We start from the raw sequence: 17742 nt of genomic DNA, 5'->3' as shown, positions 1-17742 counted from the left end.
ACATGATCTGACATGGATGAGTCTGTTAGACATGATCTGACATGGATGTTCAAGCCGGAATATTCCACTCAGCCGCTAGAGGTATTCTTTGAGCCCTCTCATGTAATATGATTTGAAAGCGTGACCTTCTGCTACTCGATTAAGCGTGCATTAGGCGGAGGAATCACATATCGCGGATACCAGAAAAGAGAGTGAAGACAACAGTATCGTGGCATACAAGTCACATGCGCCTTACCAACAATATTGTGAGGAAAAAAACCTAGGCGGAAAGTCACATTGACGAAGCTTCTCTTGGATCCCGGGAGACAAAATCCATTAGTAAAATCCAATGCCGCCTCGTTAGTTCTAGTGTGACTTCGAACTATGTTCCGCTCACCGTGAGCATGTGGGGTAACACACTTAAGAGGATGGATCCACAAGGCTGGGCTATTCGCCTAACACCTAACAAAATCCATTAGTAAAATCCAATGCCGCCTCGTTAGTTCTAGTGTGACTAGGGTTTTAAGGATGAGACACCTAGGAGTGTTCCCCGGCTATTGAGGAGGCATCTAAGCATTACACTCATCACCTAGTCGTTTGGCAGCGGAACTAAGGTTAGCACCTCCCAGAGTCACCATCGATGTTTCTTGACTAACACGGATAACAAAGTTCAACGAAACATTCAAATCTTGTTATTTAGTCCAATATTTGAACAACATATAGAAGACCAACAGTTTATAATCACGTTGTTAAGATAACAAGCCTTAAGTCCTATGAAATAAATAATTTATTTTATTAATTTGTATTGTTTCGATTACATGTCTAGGATGACCCATTTAGTCTGTACAACCAGGCCCTCCATAGAAGAACCGTCCCGAATCAATACGGGAAAGCGAGTAGCAGTCTGGACGACTTTCATAATAGCGCAGATTTGTGTTGCCCATAAGATCATTACCATCGGCATCGATAAGCTTGATACTACTGACAGATGCAGCTGAACCGCTCGATGGAGCATTCCCGTTACCCATTGGAGGGCTTGGTGTTGGTTTCTCGTGAGATACATAGCCGCCAAGTCGAAGTTGCACTGGTTTATCTATCATTGCAGGAAGCAATGATTTTGGAAAATAACCAACTTTTTTGGGGGAACTATTTAGTCCATAATACACATTCCAATCTCCAGATGTTTTATCCTGCATGGATAAAATACAAGCACCGAAGGTTTTATATCTAAACATGCAACCGAAACTAAGTTTCAGTATTAGTGATTTTGATATATGCTCCAAAGAAATTTTCTCATGCACCATCCACGAACATAAAAATATGAATTTCTTGACGTCACATGTCGGTGCTCCCCATATTATGACCATATCACTTGTTCACATATTTTGACAAATGTTTAGGTTCCTAATTTTTTCAAAACTATTTATTTTTTGAAGTGCACTGGATGCATATAAATGTTAAATTTTACTTAGGAATAATTGCACACATATTTAAATAGTTAGTTATGAATAATATGTGCACATAATCAGAAGCATCTAAAAGTATTATTTTCATAATTCTCGGATTATTGTACTACGTTAATGTTAACTTGCTTGACTCCCACAAGTTCAGACATTGTGGACATGGTTTAACACCTTAATAACCACAATTTTTTAGGTAGAATAAATTATTTGGAATAATATGCAATGAACATCTAATTGGAAGACTTTGTGGTTGTTAAATTTTTCTATGTATGAATCTGTATGATGAATCCAAATCATTGATTTTTGGGGAATAAAATAGAGTAGCATACGATCTGCACAAAAACAACCACAATTAAGCAGCGAAGTAACAATTGAATTTTAATAGTTCTGCAATTATCAATTACATGCCGTCCCTTAACACGCACCACCAAATAATGTTGATCAAGATAAATCAGTGAATATGTATACTGGTGTACATAAGAACCGTCACAATATGAATCCATTTTGAATTTACATAATAATGTTTGCGTGAGTGAACATGTAATCGTGCATCTCCGTTTAAGTATTCAACTTGAACAATGCTATTAATGGATTGATCTAATGAAACATGAACTAAGTAATTCAAAAGAACCCCCTCTCAACATACAAAAGTAATTCAGAATTATTGTACGGAAGCTACAACAAAATATCTAGCATCTTCTAGACTTTATATTATACCTTGAATATCCTTACAGTGATGTATTGTTTATTTCCATTGATACTTGATACTGGATTAATTACATCCCCTGGAGTGATGCTCGATGATAGGTTTCGAAATCCATCACAAATCATGTTGAAGCAACCCGTAGGGGGAGACGACAAGTCACTCTGCCATTGTAATAACTAGATTTAGATGTGCGCCTTGGCGCACGACCCCGTGAAGCTCGTGCCAATGTTTATTTTATATAAAAAGATAAAAAAATAATTTCCATTATGATAATACATTTCTTACAAACAGCGAAAGAAACATCTATATGTTACTTATTATAACTTATAATACTCTTCTTGTAGGATCAATTCTGAATAATGAAAGGAAGAAAATGTTCGCCACAGAGACAACCAAAATTTTAGGTTTAATAGGTTTTCTCCATCAGTAATATGTAGCATTTTTATTCACCAGTTTATGGAACTGAAAATAATTTCATTGTATCTTATTAAATTATATGCCAAGCCGCTATTACTTGGATTATAATATTCCTCTTCATCTGCATATACTATTATTAGAAGGGTCTTTAATCATGTGTCTCTTCACATCCTCAGATGTGCCCACGAAAATTGGAGTATGTAGTTCAGCTAGGTGTTCAATGGTTGGCCTGCTTGGCAGTGCCTTAGATTCTGCAGAACTTGATAGCGAATTTATTCGATGTATAATCACTGCACTTTGCATTGTCAGGTTCTGGATATGGGGAACTATCAGAGTTACAGTGGATGCAAGAAAGGTATATTGAAGTTCATTTTCACATCCTTGATTAAATAAGGGGACTATCTACGTATAGCGGGTTTTAAATTGTTTATCGGTGAGGCGTATGTCTTCATTCTCTGGACAAGTGCTTAATATTATTTATCTTAACTATTTTGGTGTTAGATGGACAAGTCTGGAAAAGCATTTGGAGAATTAGAAAGAATTAATTCTTTTAGATCTACAACCAAGGTACACCTGTTGGTTAATTCATCTCACTTACAACCATGGTTTTAAAGGCACCAAGGCGTCCTAAGGCGAGGGGGGTGGCGCGAACGCTTAGGCAGACGCTTTGGACGCCTGAGGCAGACGTTTTTCTAAGGCGGAAGGGGAGCGCTTAGACCCTTAGGTGTTGCCTTTAAAACCATGTTTACAACGGTATTTCCTTTTCTTCGTGCAAGTATGTTATGGCCATGTTTCCTTTGTGCCACCGAAGCCCATGTTGCGACAATGTCCATGAGCAGCTTATGTACATGAGTGGTAATCTAATATATAATCTAGAACTTTGACCAACTCAATTAAGCGATTGAAAATCTAGTCAGATGAATTGTGCAATAATGGAAGAGTGAGCAATTTAATTAACAACATGAAAAGTAAAATAGATGTTGCAAAATCGGTATGATTATGTAATGCATCTAGTCCTCTTAGTTGCCACAGAAAAATCAACACTAACAAAAGGAAAACTCTCAATCGGAAGATGGAAGACGCATGTTTTTTTTCCAATGATACCAAGCCAAAAGTGATTCAACATGAGCACCTAGCCGTAGGATGGAAGGAAAATGTGCCAAAGTACTTATCATTGTGGAACTGGACTACTGGAGGCGATACATCAACTGCATCCCTGAAATTCAAATTTACAGAAACGTATAGGATATTTCACGTCAAAATGTATGTTCAGTTTACAATGAAAAACATTCGTAAGGAATTCTGGTTCAGTTACACATCATTACAGTCGACAACAATTTCTGCAAAGAAATGACAGCTACTCTAAAATAATTCACTATTTCTCGCAGAGCTAAAGTTAGATATGACTGCTTGGTGCCCTATATTTTTTTTCATTATCACTTGGCCTGCACAACCAAGAGCAGAACGCACGGCATCAAGAAATTGTGATGATACATACCAATAAGGAGCCAACAGCCAAGACATACCTGCATCGTGCTTGACTGCTTCACTGAAGGAAGGACTTTGATACCACTGTACAAAGAAAATGAGCAGAACACCTCATTACTCCCAATGTTTACAAAGAAAACGAGCAGAACGACTCATTCCACCCAATGTTTATGGCACCCTCGGCTACCAACATCATCCTCTCTCGCTGCTATTAGTATAGGATGATATAGCATGCTATTTTTCTCAAATGGACCATTATTCAGTCCAAACAGTCTCAGTAATCATTGAGCTACTAAGGGAGAAAATAACATTGGTATAATCAATATTTCTAATAACTATGAATAATAATGCCTATAGAGCTAAAATCTCTGAAGATCTAAGAGTAGAGTACCTGTCAGGTTGCTGAGTCACCTAAGCGGCTGAGTGAGACTAATATTTCACTTTTCAGCTTGAAGTGAAAACCACCCGCTTAACTGGACACTTGCAACTAATTCACACAACTGATTGGTGCGGTTAGATATCTCACTTGTAATTCACACAACTGATTGGTGCGGTTAGATATCTCACTTGTATTGCCTTTCTACTGAAACCCCAGCAATATGCGAGTTAACGTGCTCGAGTGGTACCTTCCAAATCTGCTAAAACCCCACTTACAGCATATGAGAGGTGGCAGTACACATGAACAACCAATATATAAGCCTTCAAAATTTGCATTTATCAATTTTTTCCACTGATCGAGAGATCGAGATGTACATGATCCATAAACTCCATCCTTTTGCTTGATTGAGATACACAAATGAGCTCCTAAAAATAGATGGCATGGTACTTCAGTCGTTTATGTATCTATACACGGTACTCGTATCAGCAATCATGCCTGAAAAATCATCAAATATATTATTAATTATGTATTGAAATTTTAGGCTACATAGAAGTATAAATAATTAGGAATATTATACCTTTTTCCAATTGGCATATTTGGAAGCACATTGGTAGGTCCTGAATAAACTATTTGATACTGAACAGCCTGGGAAACAACCTGTGTGAAAAGAGACATAATACATGAATAATGGGCGGGTTCTGAATCTGGATAGATGAGCTCAAGTGATAGGAAGATATAAAAGCAAAAAAGTAACATATTTTAACTAAATTTCAGAAAATAAATCTATTGAATAGAATGGATATTACAGACCTAAATATTTCTATCTTGCCCACTTGTCTTTTCATCAAAGATCATGTAGGCATAAATAAAAAGGAATCTGGACAAACAAAGATGAAAGATTAGGGGATTAAACCAAAATGGCGTAGTGGAAGAGACAGATCCATAGGAAAAAATGCGCACCTGCATTCAGGGTCCTCTTTTGCAAGGATCTGCAATGCACTAAATCCAGAAGGTTGAGCATGAATCAAATAGCAAACATCTAGAGAGAGAGAGGTTGATCTAGCTGCATAATATCAAAATCATCATTTAGAGCTTGTCGCAACATTTAAAAGAGGCAAACGTTTGTGCTGAATGAAATTAACTTCTTCAGCCTTTTACCTGGCAAATGTGATTCCCTGACCTGCTTCCCTTTTCTGAATGTAGTTCAGGAACAATTTCCGTACCTATCATTTGAATTGGTAATGTAAAAAATTAATTGGATTTACACGGGAGAAGAATATATGCCAATTGATGTAGCATAGTTTTTTAGGAAAGAGGCCTACCGCTTGGTCATAACAACCCCCTTTTTCAAATTTAGACGCTCTGCTTTCCTAACTGCCTCTCGGTCTGTCAGCGTCTCGTATCCATCAACTGATACAATCACTTCCATCAAAACCTGCAATGTCCTATGAAGGGTAAGAACACCATTTACATAAAAAAATTCGTCAACTTCGCTTAACCAATGCAGAACTAGAACAAAACTTAAATTATGCATAGTATGTTAAATGAAAGGCACCATAAAATACATCACCTTTGCAAACAACTAACTGCATATGTCAGCATGAGAAGCATCAACAACTTCTTGAGAAATGCAGAGAGGCACTTGGTATGCCACCAAAGCTTTCATTTCATCCTTGCTTAGGTGTCTGTCAGCTACAAACTACTGAAGCTTCTCTCTGTAAATGCCTGAAGTATGAAGTCGCATTAATACATGTTGATACTCACAATAGATAATGTAGACATATGCGGTAAATAAAATGGTGCAATAAAAGGAAAGTGTTAGCCTTCATGCATCTGGTTTGCAAGATAAGCATGCCTCTACCCACAAGGTAACACATGCTTAAAACTTCATCAAGTAAATAAGGAGATCGATGAGTGCAAGAAAATTCCAGGTGAGAGAACTTTGGTGATGCCAAAATAACATTCATAGCAAAATGATTCACAAAGAAAAACCGACATAAATGTAGAGGAGGAAGGAGGACTTCACCTTGGTATTGACCAAATGTGCCTCACTGACAGATGAGCGCAAGTGTCGCAAACCAGCACCTGCTCCTCGTCGCCAACCAGAGAAGTATTCCAAGCCTCGAACTCGTTTTTTTTTACTATATATTTGAATAAATTCCAATAATCTGAGTTAGTGGGGCATCATGAAGTAAATAAATTATCCGGCAAGATTTGTAGAGCTGATCGGGAATTTAATAATATAAATGTACACATAACCATATTTCAGGACAAATGTATAGATATAATTCAACATAAAACAAATTCATCTTCCTGACATGCTAATGACCTACATTGTTATATACTGATGAAGACATCTTCAGTACAGAAACTAAAGCTGAACTGCGATCTATCTGTCTAGTGCAACTGATCTGTTTTGTTCTACCTTTTGTTCATCTGAGTTAATTTTTTACGTTTTAGAATGTAGCAAGGCCCAAGACCACCAGTAGGTAACAAAACTGATAAAGCCACCAGTGGCTAACAGCTAAGAATCAGTGGTACCCCAAATTGTTAACTGTACTACTTACTCAACAATTGATACTAAAACGAGGTAAAACAAAAAAAAATAAAGGTGGCAATTTCCAAATTGAACTACATTAATTTTACTTAGATAACATAGAAAATGAGAGAATAGTGTATAGACTGTTAAATGAAAAAAGAGGTACCTTTGCTATTTAAGCATATAAAATCTGTAAGCCTGAAAGAGCAGAGACCATAGCATCAGTAATCTTAAGCTTCCATAGGTCCGGAATAGTGCCTTTGTGTAAAAGGGAAACTTACCATGTCCTTCAAAACTATGAAACCACAACACCTCAAAGTAGAAATAAAACTGCTCTGGATTTTGCCTCCGACAATGATGATAACCATAGTTCTCTGCTCCCAGACAGAACTCAACATACTTTGTCCAGAATGGGAAAGCTGTGAAATGACAAAGTATAATTCAGAAACGTCTTGGATTGTTCATGGATAATATGACTCTATATAACACAAAACAACATACTCTACCCAACTAACAGGAATTTGTCAATAATGTGCAAAAACACATATTTTGAATGATATCAAAACGGACAGAAGGGGGGAAAGGTAAAAAAGAATAAACATATATAGTTTGCGGTTTGGGGCAATGAGAGAATTTTGACATGTCCAAATACATAATGAATTGCTCGTCTACAATTCCTTTAGATTAGCCACGTCTAAAATTATGAATTGAAAAGGAAAATCAAGCAACTAAGTTGCTTCCATAAGGTTAGCTGGTAGACATACTGCAGCTTCATGACCAAGAGCTTGCAGTGAAGTTATGAATCAGATAGAAGTCATATAGTAGGACTGAAACCCAGCTATCTATTACCCTTCCTAGCCACTTTTTGAAAAAAAAGAGGTAGCTCTCCGGTTTTTGTTATGAGAAACTAAATAGTATGTGGTAATTTACTCCTACAAAAGAACAAGGAAAAGTAGACACACCTAGCGAACTGGAAATGACAGTACACAGTTTTTATTTATACTGAAAACCAAATAAGCTGCAATACTTGTAAGTTGTTCTGTACCTCTCCTCAGACTGAAAATGTTTGTAGGAAATGGACTTCTTCTCCTAGAAAAAATAGCTACTGGAATCCTCTTGCCAGAGATAATCGCTGCCGCCACCAAGCACCGGCCTCACGCCTGATCTCTACACGACAGGCCAGCTACTGCACAAGCTCCGACATCGGTGGCTGAACTCTGGCTCAGGCTGTTTTTGCAAGTGCAAGTGAACAGATGATCAACACCAGCATAGAATAGAGATTCTGGGGGTGGAACAAAACATCATCTACCTGGACACAGGGATCCCGTTGGCGAACCCCAAGAGACAAATTTTGTAGGGTACAATCCCTCCATTGCTGGATAAACCATCTGGCCACGGCTCCACTTGCATCTGAAGACGAGTGGTCATCAAGGAGATGGCATGAGCAGAAAGGAGACAACATTCAACCTAGATGAGCACTGATCAAAAGCAAATAAAACAGGTTACATAGTCAAAAGAAATAAACTCATGTTCACGTTTAGCACAGACCATAACATGAAAACTCATGATGAATTTTGACTATTCAATTAGAGATAGAGGGAGAGAGAGGCAATCACCATGTCCATCACAAACTCTTCCATTGAATTCTTCCTCTTATCATTTTCTCGAATCTGAAACATCATGTTCTGATAAATAATATTAGAAAATTGAAACCAGAGTCACAAAGAGGGTAAATCATAATATCCACATTGCCATGAATCAACATCTAAAACACTAATTATTAAATGATCATTATTGTTAACTCAACAGAGAATTGTAGTAAATCTGATGTGTGTAGTCCGAAACACAACAAACTGTATGTGTAAGTCTATCTTAGTGTCAACTCTTCCTACAAAGAAACATCTCCTGACACTCCTGTGGCTCGCTGGACTCGGTGTGGAAAATCATCATATTTTAGCACTGTCCTGACAATAGATAGGTGTCATTTGTTTACAGAATTCATCAACAAATATGTATTTATAAGACAAGCCATCAATAGAAGATACTTGGGAAAAGGCTTATGAAGCTATGCTGATCTGGAATATTCTCTTTAACTAAATCTTAGTAATAGAAGTAACAAACTCATTGTTGCTGGTGAGCTTATCTTCGTAACGAAAATACATGCAAATGCTTTTTGCAAGTTTGCTATAAAAAGTAATAAACTCCACCCCGATCTAACCTAGAAGTTAAATTGACACATCTTTCTAGCCTCTTACCAGCATTCTTCCTTTCTTCTGTAACTGATAGTGTTCCTTCACCATGTTATAGCTGCGCAGGTGAGCACATAGTTGTATAATGGAAAAATAGATTTATGTAATGTTTGTTGAGCTATGTGCAGATATCAGGGTTAGTGTTATAACTTACCGTGCTACATATGAAATCAGTGGAGCTGGAAAAATAAACACATGAACCTGAAATGTTATGAAACAATTGAATACCAACATAAACTAAAAAGCAACATATACTAACAAAAAGAAAGCTCAAAAAGGACCATATCATGGGAGGCAGCTGCCCTGACGTCCTACCTCTGGGCTCTTAATCTGTGAAAAGACCAAGGACAACCGTGAGACATATCCCAGAATAATGCTCAGCTGCAAGGTGAAAGAGATTACCATTAGTTTTGAATCCTTAGTGAAACGATGCACAATGTTCTCCATCGAGGCTTTTTATATAAGATCTTCATTTTCAATTCCATGAGAAAATTACCTTGCCATAGTTTGTTGCGAGAATTATCCATCGAGGCTGATTGATTCTCACAGAACAATCCCTAGGTAGCCTACCAATCACATGCCCCGCAACTGAAACAACCATGAACTGTGCTATCAATTAAGCAAAATAAAAAACAATATACATCACACATGAATTGGAAAGGGTATATAAAAACGTGAGGAGAGGGGGGAGAGGAAAAGGGGAGACCATGAGCACCTGATCCAGCGTTGACCAGTGAGGACGGATGTGCCGACGAGGTCGCCTACAAAGGTGGGGGCGGCGGTACCGGCGAGGTGGCCTGGCTGGTGGGGATGAAGGAGCCGGCCTCGGGCGCTGGGTGCAGGTCAGCTGCCGGAGGTGCCGTCGTTGTCGCCTTCCCAGACACCGCCACCGCCTCGCAGCTCGCTGGCAGACCCCGTCCTCGCCGCTAGCCGCCCACCACAGCCCCAACGCCTTCTTCCCCGGTCCATCTCCCTCGCAGACCCGCCAACCCGCGCCTTCAATCGAGCCGCCGCGGGGCAAACCGTAAGCGCTGGCGGCAAGACGAAGGCTCTCGCGCCGTGCAGCACCGCGCCCGTCGAGTCAGGGCCATGGAGCGGCAATAGATTGGTGAGGAGAGCTGTGGGCTGGTATTGGGAGCACGAATGAGGGAGGGGATTGGGGAGACAGCCGCGTGCGGGGATTGGGAGAGAGGCGGCTTGCTGTCTCGATGGAGAAGACCACGAGGCACACCCGACGGGGATGGGGCGCGGTCTGGGACCTTCGTCGTCGGCAGCAGCGAGGCCGCGACGGGAGGAGAAGGGAGAGGCGGCGGGCGGCGGGCGGCGGGCGGTGGGCGGCGGGCGGAGGGCGGAGGGCGGAGGGCGGCGCGACCGGAGGAGGCGGAGAGGCAGCGACACACGCGGGGACGGACGCCGGGCCGGAGCGGGCTTTCACACGACCCATGGATAAAAAGTGGGTTCGCGCGAGGGCCTAGTGAAAAATGGACGGACAAGATACACAGGTGGGGAGATCTGACGGTCTAGAAGCGCAAATCGCTGTGAAGCCCCCTATGGGAGGCATCATATACAACGTTAGATAGGGCCCATTAAAAAATTAGAAACTTGCTCACTTTTTAACCATGGCAAATGTTTTCTTATATGGACAACATAAACTTCAGAAATGTGAAATATGTCTAGGGATATAGGTTTACCATAAATATGGAATACAATTAAGTTAGTTTTAATTGTATATGTCGATGTTGAAATGCAAAAGTATACAAAATTAGATGACAATGAATTAAGTGTATGAATATCTAGGGACCATAGAGATCAGATCAAAGTGCATGGTTTTAAAAGATATCAACATATGAGATAGGCTACTATAGTTTCACATATTTAAGCACACGCCGTGAATAATATTCTTGCGTGAGTTTCCAATATAGAAACTTACCTCCCACCCTACGTAGAAGTGAGTTCGGGAATCTTTGTACAATCGTGGGTGAATCTGTAAAAATTTGAAATGATGTTACGGTTATTTCTACCTTAACCCAAATGATCCGTTTTCAATATATTGTGTTAATAATAGAATAAATCTTGGATGAATCCATATGAAATCTATTATATTTATATTATTATATAATAAAAGTAAAATAAGGGTGTTTTTTGAGCCACCAGGTTAATCCACATATGCTATAAAAATATAAACCGATGATATTAATTTGAACGTCCGGGATTAAAAAATGAAAGGTGTTATGTAAAACAATGTATCTGTACAAAAGTAGGCTTATGACACGTTGGTCATCGTCAAATCTTCAGTTCCGTTTGATAGGTTTATATTGAGAAAGGTACAAATTGTTAGACTATACGTGTGTATATTAGGATAGAGATAGACTAGGATTTGGTACCATCTTGTACTCCAAGTCTACCTCCCTCTATATATTAGGATTTTATGGATTGGACGTGGAAAATAAACTGATCAATTCCGTTCAGAGATAGAGTTATGTGTCTGCCTTACTAGCTAGGCCTCCCGTGATTTAAAAAGTAAACTAGACCTGCCGTAGGATAACCTGCATATCTGCAAGATCGGACTCCGTTTAAAACAAAAGATACGATCTTTGCCTTACTCTCTAGGTCTCCTGTAATCTCAAAAAACAAAAGCCTCCTGTAAGATAACTTGCATATATAAAATATTGGACTTGGCAGGATAACTTCAAAAGAAATTGTGTGGCTGCCTAGCTATCTAGAACGTGGTGCTTTCATGTAGGAAGATGTATTACTTCCTCCGTCCAACAAATAATGTCTCCACTTTATTTAAACTAGCACAAAAGCCCGTGCGTTGCTACGGGTTGATTTTACGATTCAACTACAGGTAATCTGGTGTCATTTGTATTTTGCACAGCGTCTAGTCCCTTCACTATCGCAGGTGACATCCTTTTCTTCCACCGCCACTATCGACAGACGGCGTGTTGATATTTCTTAAGTAAGTAAATATGCGGTGGTGTTGCTACGGTTTGGTTTTAATTAAGTAATAAATATTATTTAGGTTAAAATAATTTTATTATTGGATATAAGTTTATATTTGATGCGCTAACGGACTCACAACTATAGTGTAAATAATTAGTTTATTTTTATTGGTCCATGTCATCCTACCATGGGTTTTTGGCGGTTCTCGTTCCACCATAAAGAAATGGTGGTATTCATCTACATAGAGTGGCATGCATAGCAATGAAATTCTTTGGCGACACGGGATGCGGGTTCTAGCGCTGATAAACACCGAGGCACACATCTAATCGTCGCACTCGCGCTAGGTTGGCAGAAAATTTGGTAGAAATAAATACATTGGAAAGAGTGGGGTAGGTAGTGTTAACGCTGCGTCCCATTATAAACTGGTGCAGCCTATGTTTTGTGATAGTTGTGTGTGACGGGCACAAACAAACTGTTCAGAATGGTACACCGTCAATTTAAAATATTTACTAAATAAATGTATTTTCTTGGCAATTATTTTTAAACAAGAGTAGGCTGCGTTGGTATTTAACTTTTGGAATAATACCATTATAGATTTACCGCACAGGAGGTGTGATCCGTGTCATTAAAGATTGTCCTGAGTTTAGATTCTGGAGGTAACAAATCTTGTGTGAGAGGGAGTCATGTGCTTGGCTCCTCACGCGATCTGGATAGGACGCGATGCGGCAAAGAGCTGGAGGCCGACGCCCGCTCAACGCCGTGACTGGATCAACCTCACCAACACTTCTTCCCACTTCGTTCCTCTCTTCCCGCGGGGGTCAATTTCTGAGCTTTTTCCCACGTTTTCTCATCCTCTGCCTCTGTTTCTGTTTCCTTCCGATTCACTCTCGCCATACTTTGCCCCCTTTATCTGGCACTGCGTCCACCCACCACTTCTCTAATTGGATATTAGTATCGAGGCTTGTTGTTATCGCGAATTTTACGTATATAAACCAGCCAAACTAAGTACGATAAAGCGAGGTGGGACTATTTAGCATCAAATATCCACGCGTGCGTCAAGTTGAGACGAAGCTGCACGCGGGGCTTTTTCTCCTTTTAGTTTTGGCCCATACCAGGCTCACCAACGCAGTTAGACGAAGCTAGACGAGCAGCTTTTAATTTTGGCCCATACCAATCCCACGAAGGCAGCTAGGTGTCCATATGATTCGAGGCACCAGATCCTAGCGCCACGGACAAACAGCTGAACCGTTTTGTTTTACCGGTGGCATCACCGTTATTTTTATTAGAAAGTAGGACAAATTCAAAATGGACGAATTATTAGGTATTGTGCGTATTATGGATTTCGGTGGAAGGGTAATATGGTCCGAAAAAGTGTTGGACCAAGGAAACAATCCTCCCTTTATTATTAGGTATAGATTTAGATGTATCTATACATTAAATCATATCTTGATAAATTTAAATTTAGAAAAAGTTGAGATATGCTTTGTTGAATGAGGGAAGAGGATAAAAAGTATGAACTAACAAATATATATGTATATAGTTTAGTATACTTATATCTATGCATGTGGATGATTTTTATTTTACTTCGAGGCATTAAGGAACTAATATCTATGCATGTGGATGATTTTTATTTTATTTTGGGCCATTAAGGAATTAATTCATTCGAAAAACCATCGAAAGCACATCAGAGGCAATTGCACGTGCAATATGTCACAGATTATCGAAAAATAAGTCTATTTTAGGAAACTCGTATCTAAATGGTGCACAAAAACGGCAGTCTCATTCGCGATACAATTTACGACTACATTTTTAGTTTGAACGCAAAGCATAAATAGAAATACAAATATTTTGTAAACTCAGTTTAGTAAATCATTCTGCCGAAAGTTACTCGCACGATCGAGCTAAATAATGGAAGTAATTATTTATTAAGATGACCTAAAATAGAACAGTTTTAATGTGGCAAATGTTATATTTTAGACTTAAATAATAAGTTTTAATGAGCTATGTACGATTAACGTAAATGGATAATTTGAAGGAAAAAAGTACACGCTAGCTAGCTATAGGACGCGAGCTATGCATTTGTGCTAAAAATAATACATACATGATAACAACAGAGTCTAGAATAGATTAGAATCTTGGGGCTAGGGTTAAATAGACATTAGTGGGCACTATATTTCTATACTCTATTTGGCACGGTCTAATATCGAGGAAGAATACGGGTCGTACATGGATAGAATTCCACAACTTATTAGATCCCGAATGAAAACCATTTGGTCCGCGCTAGCTGCGCCCATAAAAAAAAGAAACTGTCGGCTCACGCTAATTGTGCTAAAAAATGCTAGCTCGGTTAAACATGATGGAAAAAATTTGATAGTAAAAATAATAACTACATATATGCATGACGTCAAGTATATTGATCATTGATGTATACCTATGTATTCATGGTTGACATTACAAAATATATACACCAGAAAACACATTTTTAATTTGAATATTTTCGAGGCACCAGGTTAATCCACATATGCTATAAAAATATAAACCGATGATATTATTTTTAACGTCTGAGATTAAAAAATGGAAGGTTTTACGTAAAACAATGTATGCGTACAAAAGTAGGATTATGACCCGTTGGCCATCGTCAAATCTTCAGTTCCGTTTGACAGGTTTATATCGAGAAAGGTACAAATCGGATTTTATGGATCGGATGTGGAAAATAAACTGATCAATTCCGTTCAGAGATAGAGTTGCGTGTCTGCCTTACTAGCTAGGCCTCCCGTGGTTTAAAAAGTAAACTAGACCTCCCGTAGGATAACCTGCATATCTACAAGATCGAGCTTCGTTTAAAACAAAAGATACCATCTCTGCCTTACTCTCTAGGTCTCATGTAATCTCAGAAAACAAAAGCCTCCTGTAAGATAACTTGCATATATAAAATATTGGACTTGGCAGGATAACTTCAAAAGAAATTGTGTGGCTGCCTAGCTATCTAGAACGTGGTGCTTCCATGTAGGAAAATGTATTACTTCATCCGTCCAACAAATATTGTCTCCACTTCATTTAAATTTAGATGTATCTATACACTAAATCATACGTAGATATATTTAAATTTAGAAAAAGTTGAGACATGTTTTGTTGAACGAGGGAAGAGGATAAAAAGTATGAACTAACAAATATATATGTATATAGTTTCGTATACTTATATCTATGCATGTGGATGATTTTTATTTTATTATTTCAAGGAATTAAGGAACTAATATCTATGCATGTGGATGATTTTTATTTTATTTTGAGGAATCAAGGAATTAATTCATTCGAAAAACCATCAGAGGCAATTGCACATGCAATATGTCATAGCTTATCGAAAAATAAGTCTATTTCAGGAAACTCATATCTAAACGGTGCACAAAATTGGCAGTCTCATTCACGATACAATTTACGACTACATTTTTTGTTTGAACGCAAAGCATAAATAGAAATACAAATATTTTGTAAACTCAATTTAGTAAATCATTCTACCGAAAGTTAATCGCGCGATCGAGCTAAATACTGGAAGTAATTATTTATTCAGATGACCTAAAATTGAAGAGTTTTAATGTGCAAATGTTATATTTTAGAATCTAATAAAAAATAATAAGCTATGTCCGGTTAAAGTAAATGGATAATTTGAAGGAAAAAATACACACTAGCTAGCTATAGGATGCGAGCTATGCATTTCTGCTAAAAAATAATATATACACGATAACAACAGAGTCTAGATAGATTACAATTTTGGGGCTAGGGTTAAATAGACATTAGTGGGCACCTATATTTCTATACTCTATTTGGCACGGTCTAATATCGAGGAAGAATACGGGTCGGAACTCCACAGCTTAATAGATCCGGACTTAAAATCATTTGGTCCTCCCTAGCTGCGCCCGTTAAAAGAAGAAATCGTCGGCTCACGCTAACTGTGCTAAAAAAAAATGCTAGCTAGGTTAAACATGATGGAAAAAAATTGATACGGTTTTCAGTATAAATAATAACTACCTATATGCATGACGTCAAGTATATTGATCATTGATGTATACCTATGTATTCATGGTGGAAATTACAAAATATATACACCAGAAAACACATTTTTAATTTGAGTACAAAACATGCAACGAGATACTGATGTTTGGAAAATATATTTTCTAAGATATTTTGCTGAAGGTTGCACATTCATGTATGGAAGAGTTGGAGACTTCTTCTCACTATATGAAAATTTCATGAATAGATCAATATCTTTAGGTAGCTATCAACTCCGAGACATTCTGATTTGCCGATGAATAGTTCTGCCTTGGAGAGGTTTGCAAATTTTCTAAAAAAATAACCATCGGTATATAAATGGGATATCAATATAAACAAACATATAAATTAAGCTCATGTTATTTTCTACTACTATTTATGTTTATTATTTTATTTGAAGCAAAATATTCATATACGAACTTTGCACAACTGGGTGTTGGAGTACATGTTCATATTTAGAATATGCCATAGTTTAGAAGAGTATCACGCATTTTAAATGGGTATAGAAAATGAGATAAAGAAAAGTTTATGGAAAGCAATAAAAAGATAAGTTATTTTATATTAATTGCATCATGAATAGATTGCTTTGTTTCTCTATTCAAAAAACTATTCCTCTCTCTAAAATAAATTGTACACATTAAAGGTGATACATTCAACATAGATGGTTTTTTCGAACAAATACTACAATGATGCCCTCGCATTTGCGAGGGCCATCTTGCTAGTTTTAATAATTTTACAACTTATACAAAAAAAATGTGTCATATTTGCAGTAATTCTAATCACAACCTACAGTTCTAGATTATTATTTGAATGTGTTACAACACATGCTCCGTATAGACATGAATCCGAAGATTTAAAAAGTGAACATCAAAGGGATTATTTGTGAGCCCCATATAGGGTGTACATAAGATCCAAAGTAAAATATATAAGTAAACTTATGTTGATTATAAAGTGAACTTCTCAAATGTATGTGAGACATTCTAATACTAAATGTTACTTACGTGCCATCCAATATGCATTCCTTCGATTGGAGATGACGATCCACCATCTCCGCTGGTAATCCAGATGCCACCCTCGCTTTGCTGGCCAGGTTGTAGACTGAGCCCATAAACATCTAGTGTAGCCTCTACACCGTAATACTCACTACTAGTAAATGTTAGATGATTGGTCACCTAAAAACAGAAAAGTGTTAGTGCTACAAATTGTACAAGAATGTCACTGACAGGCAAACTAATTAAGTAGATGAATAACACATGTATTACTCACATAAGAGTATGTAGAATTTTTCATTGATGCAGCCTTTGCAATTGGCTGGAGAAATTCGGGGCGAATTTCAGACGGTTGTGTCTCTAGGCAACCCACTAAACAAAAACATCCTCCTAGAATTACATTGCTGACAATGAAAGCATACAACACGGTTTCTTGTGTAGATTTCTCCATCTAGAGATGAATAGGAATCCGGTGGCATTTCTTCTATTGGACTCACCTTTTTAAATAGTGTGCTGAACCTTGGAGCATACCGGGAAGCGGTG

General features: G+C 38.1%; 2 protein-coding genes and 1 long non-coding RNA gene across 9 annotated transcripts; all 3 read right to left on the bottom strand.

The window, feature by feature from the left end:
- Positions 1–753: 753 nt before the first annotated feature.
- Positions 754–17660, bottom strand: LOC127318555 (uncharacterized). Its single transcript, XM_051349033.1, has 5 exons — positions 17477–17660; positions 17212–17382; positions 11151–11204; positions 2160–2309; positions 754–1169 (listed from the first exon to the last, which is right to left on the bottom strand). Exons 1-5 carry the CDS (start codon positions 17648–17650, stop codon positions 816–818), a joined length of 903 nt encoding a protein of 300 aa, XP_051204993.1. The 5' UTR covers positions 17651–17660; the 3' UTR covers positions 754–815.
- Positions 3794–4584, bottom strand: LOC127318558 (uncharacterized). The gene is made up of 3 exons (XR_007861930.2): positions 4445–4584; positions 4092–4137; positions 3794–4010 (listed from the first exon to the last, which is right to left on the bottom strand). It is a non-coding gene; the product is annotated as an uncharacterized lncRNA (long non-coding RNA).
- Positions 7138–10570, bottom strand: LOC127318556 (uncharacterized). 7 transcript variants are annotated; one of them, XM_051349036.1, is made up of 10 exons: positions 9936–10569; positions 9623–9808; positions 9536–9550; positions 9375–9421; positions 9227–9278; positions 8588–8656; positions 8281–8381; positions 8017–8198; positions 7253–7390; positions 7138–7169 (listed from the first exon to the last, which is right to left on the bottom strand). In XM_051349036.1, the coding sequence occupies exons 2-8, from the start codon at positions 9665–9667 to the stop codon at positions 8126–8128; spliced, it is 402 nt and encodes a 133-aa protein (XP_051204996.1). In that variant the 5' UTR covers positions 9668–9808; positions 9936–10569; the 3' UTR covers positions 7138–7169; positions 7253–7390; positions 8017–8125. The 7 variants fall into 7 exon arrangements, with proteins under 7 accessions (XP_051204996.1, XP_051204994.1, XP_051204995.1 ...); XM_051349034.1 differs by having other exon boundaries at positions 9536–9601; positions 9717–9824; positions 9936–10568; XM_051349035.1 differs by having other exon boundaries at positions 8588–8641; positions 9536–9601; positions 9717–9824; positions 9936–10568.
- Positions 17661–17742: the final 82 nt, after the last annotated feature.

The sequence above is a fragment of the Lolium perenne genome, chromosome 7 (genome assembly GCF_019359855.2).
Source record: "Lolium perenne isolate Kyuss_39 chromosome 7, Kyuss_2.0, whole genome shotgun sequence".
NCBI classification, from domain to species: domain Eukaryota; kingdom Viridiplantae; phylum Streptophyta; class Magnoliopsida; order Poales; family Poaceae; genus Lolium; species Lolium perenne.
The sequence above is the reverse complement of the archived record's forward strand: the minus strand, read 5'-3'. Positions and strand labels throughout refer to the sequence as shown.

What these genes read in the sequence shown, in the direction of transcription:
- LOC127318555 (XM_051349033.1), bottom strand. Translation starts at nt 17,650, where the DNA reads ATGGAGAAATCTACACAAGAAACCGTGTTGTATGCTTTCATTGTCAGC. An exon ending in GAATGCATATTGGATGGCAC is followed by an intron (nt 11,205 to 17,211) that starts GTAAGTAACATT and finishes AAATTTTTACAG; the next exon opens with ATTCACCCACGATTGTACAA. An exon ending in ACTTCTACGTAGGGTGGGAG is followed by an intron (nt 2,310 to 11,150) that starts GTAAGTTTCTAT and finishes TTACAATGGCAG; the next exon opens with AGTGACTTGTCGTCTCCCCC.
- LOC127318556 (XM_051349034.1), bottom strand. Translation starts at nt 9,821, where the DNA reads ATGGTTGTTTCAGTTGCGGGGCATGTGATTGGTAGGCTACCTAGGGAT. An exon ending in AGAAGAAAGGAAGAATGCTG is followed by an intron (nt 8,657 to 9,226) that starts GTAAGAGGCTAG and finishes ATTATTTATCAG; the next exon opens with AACATGATGTTTCAGATTCG. An exon ending in AACGGGATCCCTGTGTCCAG is followed by an intron (nt 8,199 to 8,280) that starts GTAGATGATGTT and finishes TTGCAAAAACAG; the next exon opens with CCTGAGCCAGAGTTCAGCCA.